General features: G+C 57.8%; 2 protein-coding genes across 5 annotated transcripts; both read right to left on the reverse strand.

Annotated features, from left to right (window-relative positions):
• Positions 1-505: 505 nt before the first annotated feature.
• On the reverse strand, positions 506-12057 carry TSPAN17 (tetraspanin 17). Of its 4 annotated transcripts, none has more exons than XM_010386395.2 (9): positions 11763-12057; positions 7937-7987; positions 7703-7849; positions 6683-6853; positions 4564-4689; positions 3431-3478; positions 2745-2861; positions 2605-2666; positions 506-2045 (listed from the first exon to the last, which is right to left on the reverse strand). In XM_010386395.2, exons 1-9 carry the CDS (start codon positions 11847-11849, stop codon positions 1865-1867), a joined length of 990 nt encoding a protein of 329 aa, XP_010384697.2. In that variant the 5' UTR covers positions 11850-12057; the 3' UTR covers positions 506-1864. The 4 variants fall into 4 exon arrangements, 3 of the variants coding, with proteins under 3 accessions (XP_010384697.2, XP_030783616.1, XP_030783614.1); XM_030927756.1 differs by having other exon boundaries at positions 3422-3478; XR_004056433.1 differs by having other exon boundaries at positions 1907-2045; positions 2401-2666; positions 3422-3478.
• Positions 12058-13505: 1448 nt separating this feature from the next.
• EIF4E1B (eukaryotic translation initiation factor 4E family member 1B) lies at positions 13506-16688 on the reverse strand. The gene is made up of 7 exons (XM_010386394.2): positions 16674-16688; positions 16215-16402; positions 15744-15839; positions 15035-15098; positions 14241-14354; positions 13968-14107; positions 13506-13620 (listed from the first exon to the last, which is right to left on the reverse strand). Exons 1-7 carry the CDS (start codon positions 16686-16688, stop codon positions 13506-13508), a joined length of 732 nt encoding a protein of 243 aa, XP_010384696.2.
• Positions 16689-17791: the final 1103 nt, after the last annotated feature.

Below are 17791 nucleotides of genomic sequence, written 5' to 3' on the forward strand. Positions count from 1 at the left end.
CCCACCCTGGCTTCAGGGCCTCTACAGAAGCTGGTACTAAAACCTAGAACATCATTCCCCCAGAGAAGCCCAGAGATGGTGCCTCTCCGCTCCCCTTCTCCCAGGCCCCTCTGCAGTCACTCCTGCTTTCTTCATAGCATGTATTACTAACAAAAATGCTGGCCAGCTTGCTTTCTGTGTCTCCCCCACAAGAATGCAGCACACAGGCAGGACCTTGCCCTTCTCTGTATCTCCACCCCTCAGTTGATATTCACCTCACACTTGGGGGATGAATGAACCACCCTTATTATTTTGAGTACAGAGGTTTAACCCAAATGCATCAGATACACAGGACAGGTGTGGTGCAAAACTCCAGCAAGAGGGGTCAGATTGGTGTGCCTCCTCCCAGCTGTGCGCTCCAGGCAACCTCCCTCCAGAGTCCATCTCCTCAACAGGAAAAGAAATTCTACCACACAGGGTGTTGTGTGTCTTGAGGGATAAAATGAAAGTGAAAATGCAAGACACATGCACAATGCTGTGAGCTGCATTTATTGTATATGTATAAACCACTCCCAGCCAGTGCCTGTCAGGGGCCCAGGACACTGTCCAGTGGGGCCAAGGAGCCACATTGCTGGGCGCATGCCCCACACCCTGGCCACCCAGCAGCAGTGCCCAGCATCCCTGAATAGCAGAGCAGCCAGGGCCCCAGGGGTGACTGTCCCGGAGGGACCTACAGGGGCATGGGGCCAAAACTGGGCCCTGCACCTTGTTTGGCCTGCAGATTTGATTTCTGAATTAGTTTCTGCCAACAACTTAAAAAATCAGGACATCTCGCATACAAATCTGTATTTCTGGCTTCTCCAGATTTCTGGCATTAGGCCTGTATTCCCACACCAGAGCAATTAGCTACACCTGAATACGGCAGCGGCCACTGTCAGATGGGGACCCGTGCTCTGCCCCCATCCCCACCACACTCTATCGGTCTCAAGGTAAGTGGCTGTTACCGACTAGCTTGTGCGAACTTTCTCTCAACACGATGTCTTTGTCTCCAGCAACAGACGTAAAGTCACTGTGAGGCAGGCTCCCAACTCAAGGGCCTGTTTCATCCGTTTATACCACCTACGTGGACCCAGGGTCATCTGACTTTGAGATCTCTGGATGAGCCCAGGCAGGGGGCGGCAGGATCACTCCACACATACCCCTTCACATAGCTGATGAGGCAGAGCTGAGGGCAGCAGCCAGCCTTCCCAAGCCTGAGCCAGTTGGCTCTTGAGAAATTCCCAAACTCTCGGAACCCCGGGGCGCCAGTAGGCAGGCACAGGCTCTACCACATTGAGGTTGCAGGAGGAAGCCAGACCCAGGGAGTGCGGGGCTGGCGCGCCCTCTAGTGCCCATCAGGCAGCTCTGCAGCCACGGCGAAGATGCTGAACTTGATTCCTAGGAATCAACCATCCAGAGCCCCCAAGCAGGCTCCCCCCAGTCCCATAGCTTCCAGCTACTTCTTTTGCAAAACTGTCCTGACCCCAACCCACCCCTCAGACCCTCTCCTGGGCACTCTACTCCCACCGCAGTCCCCAGCAAAGCCGCCCTTCCCAGGCTGCACCCTCTTCAGAGTGGGGTCCAGCCTCCCCACCCTTCAGGTCCCTGTGCTGCACTCCAGGTTGGCCCGCAGCGGCCTTGAGGTGCAGGGAATAACCTGCAGTGGCAGGAGAGGCCAGCTCCTAGTGTACAAGCATCAGGCGGCACTTAGGTGAGTAGAACAGGCCAGCTGAGGCCCTCGGTGACTGGGGAGGCAGTGTCCCAGGTAGTGCTGCCACTGAAGAGCTGGCGTAGTCAGGTGGTCATTCTTCAAGAGAAGCTGTGGGTCTGGACGCTTATGTGAAATCTACCAATTTTTAAAGGTTGGCTCAGGGTATAAACCACCCAGGCCAAAGAAAGCATGTCGGCTGGGTGGGGCCAGGCCAGGGGCCCCAATCACAGAGTTCTGCTGAGGCCCCACCGTGGACAGGACCTCGGAAACGGTGGGTGTAAGCCAGTGGTTTTCAAAGTCATCATTCCATTTGCTCCTGAGAGGCAAGCAAGAGAAAGAAAAATCTGGAACCCATTTCAGAGTCTGGGACACTGAGGCTGAGCTGGGTTCCTGGCAGGCTCAAAGTTACAGCTCATAGAAAAGAGTGCTCTGAAGCTGCGTGAGGCGGTGGCTCAGGCAACACGCCCTATACAGCTGTGCACAGAAAGGTGCATCCCAGCATCGGGGGTGGGGAATGGGGGGGCCCTCCACACAGCGCCTCCCACCCCGCTTGGCCTGCACCCTCTGAGCTGCACCCTTCCTAGTCCCCTGGAGAGCCCACCACCCCAAATGTAGCCAAGACGGTGGCTCCCTGTGCACATGTGTGCCTGCATGTGTGTGTACACACGCACACAGGACAAGCGGCCCAGGCAGAGGCACGGCAGCTTTCTCCGTGGGTGGACAGCACAGCAGCTCAGGCAAACCCCTCAGGGCTCAGTCCCAGCAGGAACGGCTCCTGTAGCCTTGCCCATCATGAGTATAGTAGGAGGGTCCTGGGGGGCCCCCCAGAGGCCTGGGTAGGCTGGGCATGTGGCCATGGCCTGTGGCGGCCTCACCAGTTGGCTTTCACTGCCTTGATGTCACTCACGAGGTTCTGGGCCAGGCAGATGCCAAAGATCTGTAAGACAGAGGACAGGTGAGGGGAGAGCAAGGGCAGCCCCGGCAAGGGGAGGGGCACGTGGGGCCACAAGCATACCTGGAGGAGGGCGATGCCCACGAAGACTCCTGCCACCACAATCAGGTTGTCCTGCAGCCACTTTTCAAACTGGCCCACACAGCCTTTGGTGTGGATGAAGCCCTGCTGCTCCAGTTCCTGGGGACACGCAGGCACCAGGCTCAGCCTGCCTGCCCTTCAGGCCGGCTCCCTCCCTCCCCAGCCTGCCAAGCTCACACCCAGCCCAGGGCCTAAACCTGCAGCACCTCTCCCCACAGGGCCTCCACAAAGCCAGCTCTTCTCCTGGGGCCTCAGCACAGATGCACGCCCCCTCCTGCCTGCCTGGCTCCTCTCCTATTACCTCCCTTATTTTCTTCCAAGCTTTCGACTGAGACCGTCACATGGCTGTTCACACTGCTTTCTCTAAGGGCTTACCGTCGTTCTCCCTCCGCTCCTCCAGAGCCGACTGTTTCATGAGCACCAAATCTCTGGTCTCTAGGGCAAAGCCAGGCACCCCAAGGGTGCTCCACAGAGCAGGACTGAGTAAACCCACATCTTCCCAGGCCCAGGGATCTACTCCTGCTCTGCTGCCTGGGTGTCTGGCTGGTTCCTGGGACCCAGCACCCTCTCCCCAAAGAACGCCTCACCCCTTCCAGAGGAGGTTATAGACAGTCGCATTCCCATCCCAGTACCCCCGCCTGCCCCAGCCCTGTTCCTACCCCTCTCACCAGTTTGAGCCGGACGTCATAGCCACACTGGGTATTGAGGACATCCTCCTGAGGGGAGACAGGCCAGTTCGTGACTTGGTGAGGAACACATCCCATGGGGTCCATGGTACCTGGTCATTGCAGTGGCTTTTCCTTCTCAGAGGAAGCAGATAGGCCCATGGAGTCTGCTGTGTCTGCCAGTCTTAAGTGAGGCTCTCTGAGGCCCATGTGCCTCTTTTATTTTTTTTTTTTGAGACAGGGTCTCACTCCATGGCCCACGCGGGAGTGCAGTGGCATGATCATAGCTCACTGCAGCTTCAACCTCCTGGGCTCAAGTGATCCTCCCACCTCAGCCTCCCAAGTAGCTGGGACCACAGGATTGTGCCACCATGCCTGTCTAATTTTTTTTTTTTTTTTTTTTTTTGTAGACCTGAGGTCTCACTGTGTCACCCCAGCTGGTCTCGAACTCTTGGACTCAAGTGATCCTCCCATGAGCCACTGCACCTGGCCCCACGTGCCTCTTTCCCAGACGCTGGAATGCATGGCTGCAATCGCCAACCTAGACCTGCCTCCGTTCAGGAATCCTGCCTGCAGGTTTCTCCCCATTCTTATGGGGAGATAAGAATGGGGAGAAACCTGGCCCTTGGCACCCCAGATGAATTGTGACTGAAGAAACATCACCAGAAGAGGTTTCTGCCCTGAAGAAAGTCATAAAGGGACAGAGGTCCCCACTCCCTGCTACCCTGCAATGGTGGCCCAGTGGGGTGGTGGCTGGCAATGGCCCAGGCGACCCCTGCCACATACAACTGTAACTGAGAGTGACAGCCTGGCCAACCTTCAAGCTGGCCAGGAGCAGACAATGGCTGCGGCTGTTTCTGTGGATGTATAGGGCGCAGGGAGGCCCTCCAGGCCAGTCCCCATCCCTGTGCCCCAGGGTCCTGCGGTTTCCATCTCATTACAATAAAAAAGACAGGTCTTGCTGAACAGGGAAAGCAGCCGCGTCCCAACAGGCTTCAGTGCCACCCATGTAAAACGACCTCCCCCAGCATCCGTGCCTCCAGAGCAGGACAAAGCAGAGCAGGGCCCCGTGGGGGGTTTCCCTGGAGTCTGTGCACTGGAAAGCCCCTCACCTCTCTTCTCCCAGCCCCACTCACCGCAGGGTCCCTGACGCAGCAGGAGAAGGGCACCCCGCAGCGCTCCCGGCTGGGGTTCAAGTCAGTGCAGTTGAAGTAGATATTGAGGTTCCAGTCGTTGGGGCCTTGGGCTCCACAGCAAGACCACTGTGGGGGAAGGGGAGAGCCCCAGGTGAGCCAGGCCCACCCCAGGAGCCTCAGCCTGTTTGGGGACAAGCCCAGGCTGCAGGAAAACAGGGCTGTCAGGGACAGGGCTGGGACAGCCAGGTGGGTGACCACCTCCCCATCCCCACAGGCCTGGGCCCAACCTCCAGGTTCCAGGTTGGGGAGGCAGAGGGGTACAAGGGAGGGGATCCTGAGCTTTCCCCCCGGCCCAAGAGAGGCTAGAAAAAGGGAGGGAGTGGGACAAGGATACTGGTTCAACGACCATGGCTTCCTCCGGACTACCTGAGAGGCAGGCGCTGGGCCAAGCCCTGTGGCGGCAGAGACCGCTGAGCCCCATGTCTGCAGCAGGCCTCCCACACTTGCCCCAGAGGTTCTATAAAGCCCTCTTCTCCTCAGTGCAGGGACAGGAGGGGAGTCCTGCCCACCCCAGCCCTGCCACTCCCATAGCCATCCCACACCATTTCCTCCATGCCAGCTGGCATCATCTGCACCCTATCACCCCCACCCAGAACACCCTAAGCTGTCCCCTAGCTAGGCAGGGGCAATGGCGAGGTTGGGATCTGCCATGAACCACGGTCTTGTGGGGCACACGGGTGCGCACAGCCTTCACTGAGCAGCAGCACCAGGGCTGAAGAGCAGCACACAGGGCTGGGGGAGCTCAAGCTCGGCAGCAGACACAGACAGGCGCCGGGGCCGAGCCAGAGAGCTGGAGGAGCCAGGCCTGCCACACGCCCTGCATGTGCTGGTCCCAGGGCAGGGCTCAGCCTCTACCTGCCTCCTGGCACCTGCTCAGTGCCAGCTGCCCCTGCTAGAGGACACTCTCCCTTCTCTTCCTTCTCCTCCTTTGGGAGGCTTCAAGCTCACCACGCAGAGGCCTTCCCATTCTCCACCCTTCATTTTGACTCTTACCACAATGTACAATTTTGCACACATGTGTGTACATGCACACATTCGTTTGTTCTGCTTGTTCACCATCTGTCTCTTCCCAACTGCCATCCCTGAGAGGACAGGCCCCAGCTTTTTTCCCCACCAAATCCCCAGGGCCTGGCTTGGGGTCTGGCATATGGTAGGCCCTTAACAATCATGTGCTGAATGAATGAATTGCATCATAACTGCCTGGCTATGTCTGCCTCTGCCCTGGGTTGAGAGCTGCTTGAAGCAGGCACCAGCTCTGCCTCATCTCTGGATCCAGAGCTGACTCTTGGTGGTGACTGGTGCCAAGGGCCTGTGGCCATGCGTGGGTGTGATCGGGTGTGACTCATGTGTGACTGTGGTACCATGTGTAGGTGCAGGTGTGATCAAGTGTGCCTGTGAGATGTGACTGGGTGTGGGTGTGACTGTGGGTGACAGTGTGTGACTGTGTGTTTGTGGTAAGGGGTGAGTGGGCAAGATGGTGCAGGTGGGAGGCAGATAGGGTTTCGGGAACTCTTCTCTGGCTGCTCTTCACTAGGGTTAAGTTTGCAAGCTTGAGGGCAGACCTTCCGTCAGGGGTCTAAACTCTAATATGCACAGAGGCCAAATACAGTATAAATGAGAGATAAGGGCTGATAGATATAATAAAATACAGAGTGTTGGGAACAGTGGCAAACAGAGCCTCTGTACCAGTAAAAGGGCGGCAGCAACATAGCTCCAGCCGATACTGTGGGCCCAGGGTTGAGCAGAAGTAGAAATCTATATTTTTATGTCTCATTTTCTCCATTCTCCTGTGTGTCGTGGGCCCTGGCCTGGGAGCTGCCAGTGTGGAGCCCATGCCCTCTGTTCCCCAAGGCCATGGCCCTATGGCACTAGGCAAATGGGGAGCCATAAGGATCACTAGGGGCTGGCTCTTCTCGGAGGAGGACACTCCTGGGTCTCTCTCCGAGGCCCGCTAGCCCAGGTGGGTAAGGAGATGGTCCCATCATAGGGGACTTGCTTCCTCATTCATCTGCCAGGAAGGGGCCTCCTACAGGTGTCCCAGGCTGGACACTGGACTCACGTATTCCTGAGCAAAGTCAATGAGGTTCTGGAGGTCAATGTCGTCCCGGTAGGCCTTGACGTTGTTGTTGATGAAGAGGTTGAGCTGGTCTCGAATCCAGTCCTTGAAGACAAAGGCCAGGATCCCTGTTGCCAGCTCCAGGAAGAAGATGAGGCCGAGGAACACGGAGAACTGGGGTTGGGGCATACAGACAGTGGGGGCTGGAGACGCAGGGCTCTGGTGGCCTCCCAGGGCTTGAGTGTGCCACAGGGAAGGGTTCCATCTCTCCCTCCACCAAGACCCAGAGGCGCCCAGAGTCCCCACCTTCTATTATTTTAGTATTGTTATACGATAGTAAAAGGCATCTGTTCTTACCTACCCACCCAATTCCCTTTGTCTGGTAATCACACCCTGCTCTCTCTGAAAAATCATCCTCCATGCAAACCTTTAGTTTCCAAGGTTCGGATGGAGCCACCTCCCTGCACCCACCAGTCCCAGATACAGGACTGGCAAGTGCCCAGAGCTCACCAATCAGAGCACTACCTCCCTCGGCCTCCAGGGATTGGTCCAGAGGCAGCCAATCAGAGCCAAGGAAATGCAATTAAAGCACTTTGGGAAAACAGTTGGGAAGAGAGCTCTCAGCCCCCAGCAGGAGTTCCTGGGAGGGCATGGGGAAGCCGGCTCTGTTCCTGAGCCTCCTGCCACCTAGGAATGGAGCCAAAACGGGGGAGCGGGGGGACCTGAGAAACAGAGAAAGCAGGCCAAGTGACACTGTAGCAGCCCCTGGATCAAAATGCACCGGCAGCCAGCACACCCCTGGACTTTTCCTATTTGAGTCAATAAATATTTTATGCTTGGGCCACCAGGTCTCGGTCACTTACCATACCACAGAAAGGATCCTAGTAAATATAGATAACATGAATCTAACGATGACGATTATAACATAATAATAAAGCTACACATCATTAGGCTCCAACTGTATTGCAAGAACTGGATGGGAGGAGACTGGGGTTCCCAGTGGATCTCGAGGGCAGCACTCACAAACTTGAGCAGGAAGGTGTTCTCCCGGAGGGCCCCGATGCACCCAGCAAAGCCCAGCACCGACATGACGCCGCCAACTACCACAAACAGCCACACGGGGTCAAGACCTCCCAGATCTGTCAGCGCTGAGATGTTGGAGAGAACACCCTGTGCCGGGTAGCAGAGGCAGGTGTGGGGAGCTGACCTTCCCACCACCTCGTCCCACACCAGCCCCACGCCCGCCCACTGCCTTACCTTCTCACCCCAGGCCCAGAGGCCGATAGCCAGGAACAGGGCTCCCAGTACCTGCAAGGGCAGCAGCAAAGAGCTCAGGGCTGGGAGCAGCCCCAGGACTCTCCCGGCTCATCCTTCCCCAGTGGCCAGGGCCTTTGGGAAGCCAGTGGAGAGAGGAAGAGGCACAAGGGCTGTGAACAGAATCTGGGGTCCTTTCCATCTTCCCAAGAACACATCCCAGTGCTTCTTCCCCACAGGACACAGCCTGGAGGACTGAACCCTCCCCTAGCCTTGGGATGGACATCAGGGGCCCCTTCCTGGAACTCCAAACTGGAACAGACTGTGGCCAAGACACTCCTGCCAAGGAGCAATAGCAGCAGTGGCAGCAGGGGTAGTGACAGCACCAGCATACTGAGCCTTTACTCCTGACCGAAGCTGGTGTTTGGGTTCCAGGCTCCTAGCCTCCATTCTGCACCCTCCCAAGTCCAGCTCTCCTGCTGCCCTAGAGTCCTGTGACTGCTGCCCCACCTTCGACACTCCTCCCCAGCCCCATCCTACCCCTTTAACCGCCTGCCAGAGTCAGTTTCTGTGGCTCACAACCAGACGCCCTTGAATGACAAGGAATCTCAATGATCCCCAGCAGAATCCAGCTAGCATTTGGCCTATGCCAGTGGCTTTGCCCCGTAGTCACAGCTCTGCCTGGGCCTTCAGAACACCAGCGAGACTCCCCACCGGGGCAGTCCAAGTGCCCCTCCTCCATCCTCAGCTTTCCCACCTTCCTGCCTCAATTCCCTACTGGGAAGAGCCCTGGATGTCAAGGCTGGTTACCCTCACCCCTGACCCTGGGCAGGTTCCTGGGCATGCAGTCTCAGAGGGGGCAAGCCTGGGGCCATGACCCCACCTCCTACAACCTCCCCACCCACCTGCTTTCTCTGCAGACTCCTTTCCCTCAGCACATAGCCATGGCCAAGGCCTTTATCACCTTCCCTTCCCTGACCTTGGGCTCCCCACACTGCTCTATTCTTTCTCTGGAAACATCTTCCCTTCCATCCTACCTGGTGGGTCTGCTGATGTGAAACCAAACATCACTTCTCCTGCCTCCTCCCACTTGGCCTGCCCTTGGCCTTCGGACAGGGGACTGAGTGCCACTCTCTCCTTCCTGAACCCCACCTTCAGTTAACTCAACCCCATTCTTCCCCGAGCTCCTTCCCAGGATGCTCTGCCTTCACCTGCCCCACACCTGCAGCTGGTCCCACGGCCTCCAGTCTCACCTTCTGCTGTTCTTCCTCCTCACACTCGTCTTCCATCCCATCATGGCACTGGCATCTCCCGATCTCCACCCAGACCTCACATTGGTCCCACACCCCTTCGTCCACCCGCCTGCAGCAAATATCTCCACAACCCACCGGCACTGATCCCTGCCATGCTGGGAATTCACTGGTGAACAGGACGGACTCGACCCTCACAGAGCTTACACTCCAGCAGGGGAGACGGACAGTGAGCGAGCAGACAAGGAAACTCCAGATACAAACAAATCCCTTAACAAATATCGAGCAGGGTGATGAGATGGGGGATGCTGGGGTTGGAGGTGAGCTTTAGAGAGGGCAGGAGGGAGGGTGGGGGCATTTCAGCTGAGGTTTGAATGATGAAAAGAGTAAGAGGGAAAAGCCTGTTCCAGGAGGAGGGTTGGGCAGAGGCAGAGGCCCTGACACAAGACCACGTCTAGTTCAAGGAACAAACTGAAGGGCAGACAGCCCGGATCCACAGGGCCCTGGAGGCTGTGGAGAGGAGACTAGACAGTACTCTAGCAGCAGTCAGAAACCATGAGCCGGATGGCCGGGCGCGGTGGCTCACGCCTGTAATCCCAGCACTTTGGGAGGCCAAGGCAGGCAGATCACCTGAGGTAAGGCGTTTGAGACCAGCCTGACCAACATGAAGAAACTCCATCTCTTCTAAAAATACAAAATTAGCCAGGTGTGGTGGCACACACCTATAGTACCAGCTATGTGGGAAGCTGAGGCAAGAGACTCGCTTGAACCCGGGAGATGGAGGTTGCAGTGAGCCGAGATTGTGCCATTGCACTCCAGCCTGGGGAACAAGAGTGAAACTCTGTCTCAAAAAAAAAAAAAAAAAAAAGAAAAGAAAAGAAAAAAAGAAACCACAAGGAGGTTCCAAGCAGAGCAACACCAGGGTCTGCCTGACATTAACATGAAAACCTCTGGGCCTGTTTCACAGGCATCCTACCTTAGGCCACCTTGACCCAAACCTGAAATCCTCTCTCCAGCCCCCAAGTGACCCAGCCTAGTCAATTCAGCCTCTTGACTTTCCCAGCAGCCTTCCTCCTTTCCCACCTCACCATCGCAGCTTTGCCCCAGCCCTACCCGCGTTCCAAACCTCCAGGCCCTACCTCTCATCCACCCTCCACACATCAGCCAGGCAAGCGGTCTCCAGAACAGAAGCCAGATCAGACCCATCACCTGAAGCCCTCACTTCTCCATGCCACCTTAACACACAAACCCGGGTCTCTCACACCTGCTCCCCCTCAGTATTTGAGGTTACTTCTGCTCACAGCTCTGCCTCACCTCCACCCTCGGCCCACTGGGCTGTCACCTTGGCTCTGTACTTTCTGGCTGTGTGACCCTAGGTAAGTGACTTAACTTCTGTGTGTCTATTCCTTCAGTTTCCCCATCTGTAAAATGTAGATAATAAGGTAGTTGTGAGAACACAACAAATTGAACTGATTGTATCTGCCTAACAGCCCTCACGGGCAGATTTTTTATCATCCCCTCCCAGGCAGGAAAGCTGAGGCCCGGAGAGGTGAGGGGACTTGCCCAAGGTGTCCTAGCCAGGCCTGCTACAGCCAGGCCTTGTGACTTCCTTGCCAGTGCTCCCACACACTGCCCACACCCTCAAGAGCCTAGTGCTGCAGTGCAAGGGCACCCACCACAGCAGTGAGCTCAGTGGCACGTGGGTGGAGGGCAGTGCCACTGAGTCTTGCTGAACACAAGTGGAAGGGCCTAGCATCTTGATCCAAGGCCTCAGGAGCAGAGACTGCAGAGGCCACAGCTTTGGAGAGATGGGAAAAAAGACTTGGCATGGCCCAGGGGGACAGACGCCACCCTGGGAGGGGCACTAGCTGCTCCCTTCCCCTGTAGGGGCAGCTCCACCCAGGAGCCTCAGCTTGTCAGCTGTGGAATGTTGAATTCTGTTCCCCAAGGCCAGCTCCCAGGCTCTCAACTGGGGAGATCCCCTCCCAGCCGCCAAGGACTCGCTATTGCCCCTCCCTGCCCATCCTGGCAGGTCAGCCTCCTTGTGCGGGACTGGGTTGGGGAGAGGGCTGTGACCCACCCCACTTTGCAGGAGCCTAAGGTGAGGCACCTGACCCAGGTACTACTGGAAGGGAAAGGAGGCCGGGCAAAGGGCCCGGAGGCCCCCTTCACGCCAGAATCTCCTCCCTACCAGCTAAACCAGTGGTGGGGCTTGGCACGCATCCCACATCCCAGGGATGGAAGGAGGGCTGGGCGAGAGAGGGGGCAACCCGCACCTAGCACGCCCCTAGGGTCTTCAAGGAAACACCTTCCCTTTCTCCACAGGGCCTCGGGATTACTCAGGGAGACTCCCTACCCCAACCCCCACCCCACGCTGTAGCTGGGACCCGCCCCCAGCCATCCGGGCCTCTGTAGCTACCTCGGGTGGTCCTGGAAGTGGGCGTGGGGGTGGCAGAACTGGGAGGATGGTCCCGAGCTCCAAACTCTTGGGGCAGGGAGTGCTCTCCCCCAGCAGAAGACTGAATCTCCCTCTCCCACCACCCCCCCAACACAGGGCAAGGCGCAGACCCCGCGCTCACCCAGAAGACAATGTTGAAGCCAAACAGGAAGTATTTCCCGCAGCAGCCGACCTCAGGTTCCTGGAAATGCTGGTGCTTGCCGGGCATGGTGAGCGGCCACCCGCCGGCCCGGAAACCGGAGCCGGGAGCCAGGCCCAGCGCCCCGCGGGCCGCCCTGGGCTAGAGCCGCCCGGGGCCTAGCCGGGCGGCTGCGGCTTCATCGCCTCGGCCACACAGAGCGCCGGTGGGGCCCCGCCCGCCCCTCAGGGACCGCCCTCAGCATCCAGACCGCCTTGCCGGGAGCCCTGCTGTCCCCGCCTCTGCCCAAGCCCCGCCTCTGGACCGGGCCCCGCCTCTGGACCGGGCCCCGCCTCTGGACCGGGCTCCGCCCCCATAGCCCTTAGTCCCTTTGGAGCCCCGCCTTCTCACCTGGCTCCGCCCCCATAGCCCAACTCAGTCCCGTCTGAGCACAACCTCTGGATCTGGCTCCGCCCCCGAGCTCGGCCCCCGCAGCCAGATTCGGACCTCCTGGCAGCCCCGCCTTCGGCCAGGTCCTGCCCCCGCGCAGGCCGCGGTCGCCGCGTTTCCCAGCGTCCTGTAGACCTCCCTGGGACGCCGGCTGATGGCACCGGAGGCTGCCTTGCTTCCCCTGCTAGGTACCAGCGCCATCCCGATCCCCAGCCTGCTGTTGGAGCCCATCCCAGGGGAAGATTAACTGCGGCTCCGGCAGGCGAATGGGGAAGCTGGTCCGGATTGAGTTTTTAACACGTGCAGGACGTTTTATCATTGTGGGGTCGCATCAGGCTCACCTTCACCCAGCGGAAATTCAGCTCTACTTATTCTGGCTCAAACTCAGGCCAAACGAGGGCCTGGGCCTTGGTGCCACGCCGGCTGCACCCTGCCAGGTGCATATGCCCCAGCACCTGGCTCAAGCCCCTTTGGTGGCTGAGTTCCCCCAGCCGCGCCCCCTATCCTCCATACTGGCCTGGGTCCTGGTCAGGCTCCTTGATACCCAGTGATCTCACAATGAGCCCCTGTAAGACAGGACACGGGCAGATCAAAGTTTGGGGGAACCTGAATCTTACTCCAGTTTAAGTCCTCTTAAAAATAATTCCAACTTTGTTCAGAAGTATTTATTTAAAACAGGAACAGAAACATGCTTAAGCTTTTATTATCAAGTTTATCCACTTCTACCAGAACCTTGGTGAGGTCTAGCCCAGCATCCCCCCACCTCCACTTCAGTCTGGTTCTGAGGCAGGCAAGGCCCAGACAGCCTGGCCACAGCTAGTGAGAAAGGGAGCGGCCTTGCAAGGCTCTCTCAGTCCTCAGCAACCCACATATCCCTCTGTACAAATGATGGCGTTCACCCTCCAGAGTGTCTGTGCCCTTGAGCCCCCCACCCATGGGAGAATCTGTCTCTCAGGTCACCTCGCCCCCTTCTTGGGTAGCAACAGAGTAAACACTGGACTATGGGCTTCTCCGCCTACCATAGAGCTCTCCTCCCCCGCCATGACTCACCCCACCCCTGGGAGTTTCCTCCACCCTGCTGCTGTCCTGTGGCCCCAGGACAAGCTAGGTCCTCAGACTGCCACCACTACCCCCACCTGGCCCCTAGGGCCCAGGCCCCAACTCATGTTAAAGAGTGTTTGCATTCCTGTTCACTTGAGGACAGGTAAGAACTAGGCTGTCTGCTCCCCAGTCCCACCCCAACCCCGCAAAGTAATGAGGTTGTCCCATTACATAGAAGGGGTGCCAAGGCCCCCCTCACACCACAAACTTGTTCTTGGCTAGGGAGTTGCTCTTGGTGGCTGTGTCTGCGTGGGCCTGGTACCCAATGATGGTCTTCGGGGAGAGGCCCAGGCGCTGTTTGTATACACGCCTGCAGGTGCGGGGGACACAGGAAAAGAGACACAGGTAGTCATCAGAGGGTCCTAGAGATAACCTAGGCCACCAGACTCCTACCCTCATTCTGGCCACAGCCACACCTGTCGTGTCTTATCCATGTGGAAAAACAAAATATGACCCCCTTAATGCAAAAGGAGAACTGCACTGCCATAATAGAAAGTTAGAAATCTGGACACCAGACCCTTCCTTACAGGTGGGCAAGGCAGAAAGGAGACAGGCTATGGAGACTTCCAGAGGTCTCCCTTGGAGGCCAAGCCACCTCCACCCACCTTCCCTCTAGAAGAGACCCAGCCCCCACCCCGTGCCAGAGAACCTCCTCACCCAATGTGCAGCACGCCCGCCTGGTTTTCTGCCTCCCTCGTCCACACAGCGATCTTGTCCCCCTTGGTGCGGATGTTGACGACGGCCCCACATACTTCCCTGCTGTGTTCCTCAAAGCTCTCCCCGATCAGACACAGCAGCTGGACCCGAAGTAGGGAGTTGTGAGATCACCGGCTGGGACATAGGGACTGGCCTGCCATCCTTGAGACCACTGCCACCATGAGACCCACACAGCCCATCTCTTCCCCTGAGGACCCTCCTCCTCCAACTCACCGTCTCCAGCCACAGCCGGTCCAGCTCAATGTGGCGCTGCTGCTTGGCCAGGCTGACCAGCCAGCGGCCACCCCGCTTATTCCTGCTGTCCTCCCACATGGGCTGGATGCCATCCTGCAAGGCAGATGGCAAGTCAACTGCCTCCCTGTGTTCAAAGGGAAGTGGGGACCCACCTACCATCCCGGTCTTACCCGCTCTCTGCTGAGGCCCTAAGTAGGCCAGATTCTCTTATCCTCCTTCCCTCCGTGCAAGCAGGTTCCACCCCCAGCCACTCAGCCCCCGGACAGACAGCACTGGTCACCTTGTATAGCGTTGTATATGTGCATGTCTCCTTTACTGACTTCCTTGAGATAAGCATTCAAATGGGGGTGGATTATGGAAGCCTCAGGGGGCAGACCCCAGTGCAGGCAAGGGGGACATCCCGGGCTTGGCTGCATGGTTCCCAGGCAGGGCAGAAGTCACCTGGAGAGGTCTCTAAATGTCAGCCCTCCAGGGATGGGTGTGGCATCAGTGAGTGTCCTCAAGCAATTCTGATGCCCTTCCCTAGTTAAGGAGCCAGGCCAGCAATCTCTCTCCCCCGCTCTTCCCCTTCCCGCCTCTTAAGGTCCTCCAAGGTGCGGCTTGGGCCTGACCTACTCTGTACGGGCTCCTGTGGAGCATTTCCTCCAGTCAGAAACCGCAACTCTGCTGAGGTGGCCCATAGCTCCCCACCCCCACCCCTCTGAGGGATTAATGCAGTGGAAGCCGGGAGGGATCAACCCCTTGTCCCTTTGCAGGAGGGAAAGGGAGCTTACCTTGAACAGGGCATAGTCACAGCCAGAGGAGAGCTTGCTGGCCAGCTGGATGTGACTGTAGAGCCTGGAGAGAGCCCCCCACCCCCCGATGCCAAAAGTCAAGGCTTTTTAGGGCCTGGTTCCAACTAGGCTCAGCCCTCCCAACTCCTCATCCGACCCCATGGCCTCCAAGCTTTTGCTTACACTGGTCTGCCACCTGGGATTTCACCCCCGTTTATCCAAACTCTCAAGACCCACCTTCTCCACGGAGTCTTCCCAGTGAAGGCTGAGCCAACCCCTGGGGAGGGTTTTGGACCCCCTCATGCGCCCCCCTCCAGCTACAGCCGAGGCCTTCTCGCCCTCCCTAGGGCTTAGTGCAGCCCTTTTCAGAGCCACTCCTGTGAGCACCTGGACACTGGGGCAGCCGAGTCCTCCCCTTGCAGCTGAGACAGGTTCAGAGAGGGGAAGGAACTTGCCCAGGTCACAGAGTCATGGAGTGGCTGAGTCAGGGTCAGCTCCCTGCTCCTCCCGCTCCCCAGGTTCTCTCCCTGAGCCCAGAGAAGGTGGTGGGGTGGGGGGTGGCTGTGCTCTACACCCCCTGGGCAGAACCCACCAAGCCCCAGCCCTCACCAGCGCTGAAAGGCCCTAGGGAGGGCTGGCTTAACCTGGAGAGAGGGAGCCCAGAGCTCAGAGACCCCCAACTCTAGCCCCACTGGGGACAGACACTCACGCCCAGAAGTCCTCCACACTGTCCACCTTGGTGACCAGGTGCAGGTTGTCCTGCCAGGCCCGGCTGCGGTCATTCTTGAAGAACCACAGAGCCCACCTGGTGGGGGAAGCGGGAGGTAGCCAGGCGGAAGCAGAGAGCTCCTGAGTCCACCCCCGGGACACCTGGACTGACAGGGAGGACCCGCCCCTTCAAGGGCGCACCGGGAGATGAGATTTGGGGCAGAGAATTCCGCTCGTAGGTGAACGAAATCAGTTGTCCTGAAGGGCAGGGGAGGAGTGGGGGTGTTTGACCCACAGTCTCTGAGGGGTTAGGGCTGGAAGGGTCAACAGGGCCCAAGGCTTAGGTCAGCTCTGGCCTCCCACGGATGAAGAGCTAGGGCCGAGAAAGGAGGGGTTGCCCAAGGCCACGCTGCCAGCACAGAGGCTGGCCTGAAAGCAGGGGGCTGTGTTCCACCCGCAGGTTCCTTCCTACCTATTCTGCAGGAGGTGCAGCTCCAGCTTGACTTCCATGGGGATCCCCATCCGGGCCTTCCCTCTCAGAGACAGCAAAGTCCTGGGAGAGTTCGGAACCTTTTCTCCCATGGGCGTCCTCTCTGCTGCTTCCTCCTCCTTCTCCTCCTCCTCCTCCCACTCTTGGATTCCACCCTTAGCTTCACTCACCTGAGCAAAAAAAAAGGAGTCAGGATGGGTAGTGAGCTCTGGCCCTGGCTGTCCCTGTGCCCACCCTGCCTGTCCCCTGCTCCAGGAGGGGAAGGCAGGGGCACTCACAAGGCCTGCAGTAGCCATGCCCAGCTCAGGCTCCATGGACAACCCAGCATCTGAAAAGCCCCCAGCTACCAGCTTTTAACCCACCAGCACCTGCCCCACCCACCTGGGGCGGGGGAGAGGGTGGGGCCATGGTCCGTTGGGGTAGAGAGGCCAGCCTGATTACCTCAACAGCAAACATTTAGTGAGTGCCTTCTCCATGCAGGCCTGGGACTGGGGAAGCAGCTGTGACCAAGCCAACCCAGCCCCACACCGTGGGGGCCAAGACGTGAAGGTAAGGGTCAATATTTGGAGTCTGCCCAAAGGGAAAGCAAGGTCTGCATCCCATGGAGGGTGACCCCAGAATGTGAGGTGGATGGCCCTGCAGATGACAGAAGCAGAGACACTGACATGGCCGTGGGGCCATCTGGCACCATCCCCATCCTTGCATCAGAGCAGGTATTCATCTGGTCTCTGGAAGCACCTGAGTTTGTTTGTTTATTTTTAAATAAAATATTTTTTTGACTAGAGATGAAGGGATCTCACTGTGTTGCCCAGGCTGCTCTCGAACTCCTGGGCTCAAGTGATCTCCCATTTCAGCCTCCCAAAGTGCTGGGATTACCGGCATGAGCCACCATACCCAGTGGCATCTGAGTTTTTTAAAAGTTTAATCATCTGCCAACATTTAGACATAGGGGGATTTTATACTAAGATTCACATTTTTGGTTTCTCTTGAGAATTTGGAAAGGTCCTCCTGGACCTACTGCCTCACAGGCACCTAATCCCTTTGGAGACACATGAGGCTCCCTACAGCCCCCACCTTACCTCCTGCCCCACCTGAGTGTTCTCTGCCTGACATGGATGGTGAAGGTCAGGGCCGCAGCCACACAGCCTGGGTTCCAGTCCTGATTCTAGCCTGACTGCAGCCAAGCCTGTGCTTCATTGAGTCAGTTTCCCCATCTGTAAAATGAGAATGTTAATCATACACAACTCAGAAGCTTGTTGAGGGTATTACATGATATAGAACCCGTAGAACAAGGCCTGGCTCCTGCTCAACAGAAGTCAGCTGAGGGTTCTCCCAGGCTGGGGAGGGTGGGGACTGGAATAGGGAAGGAAGGCGGGGAAGCTTTGGACACCTTTCTCAGCCTTCTGAATGACCCCTTTTCTGTGGAGGCTGAAGCCTCCCCAGGTCCTTTAAAGTTTTGCATCCTCCCCTTGGGCACTTTTAGGATCCCAGACGTATAAAAGGCCCTGCTCCTCCCCGGCTCGTGACCATCTAGAGGCTGAGTATTTGCTCAACCCACA

Source organism: Rhinopithecus roxellana, chromosome 3, assembly GCF_007565055.1.
Source record: "Rhinopithecus roxellana isolate Shanxi Qingling chromosome 3, ASM756505v1, whole genome shotgun sequence".
Classification (NCBI taxonomy): Eukaryota; Metazoa; Chordata; class Mammalia; order Primates; family Cercopithecidae; genus Rhinopithecus; species Rhinopithecus roxellana.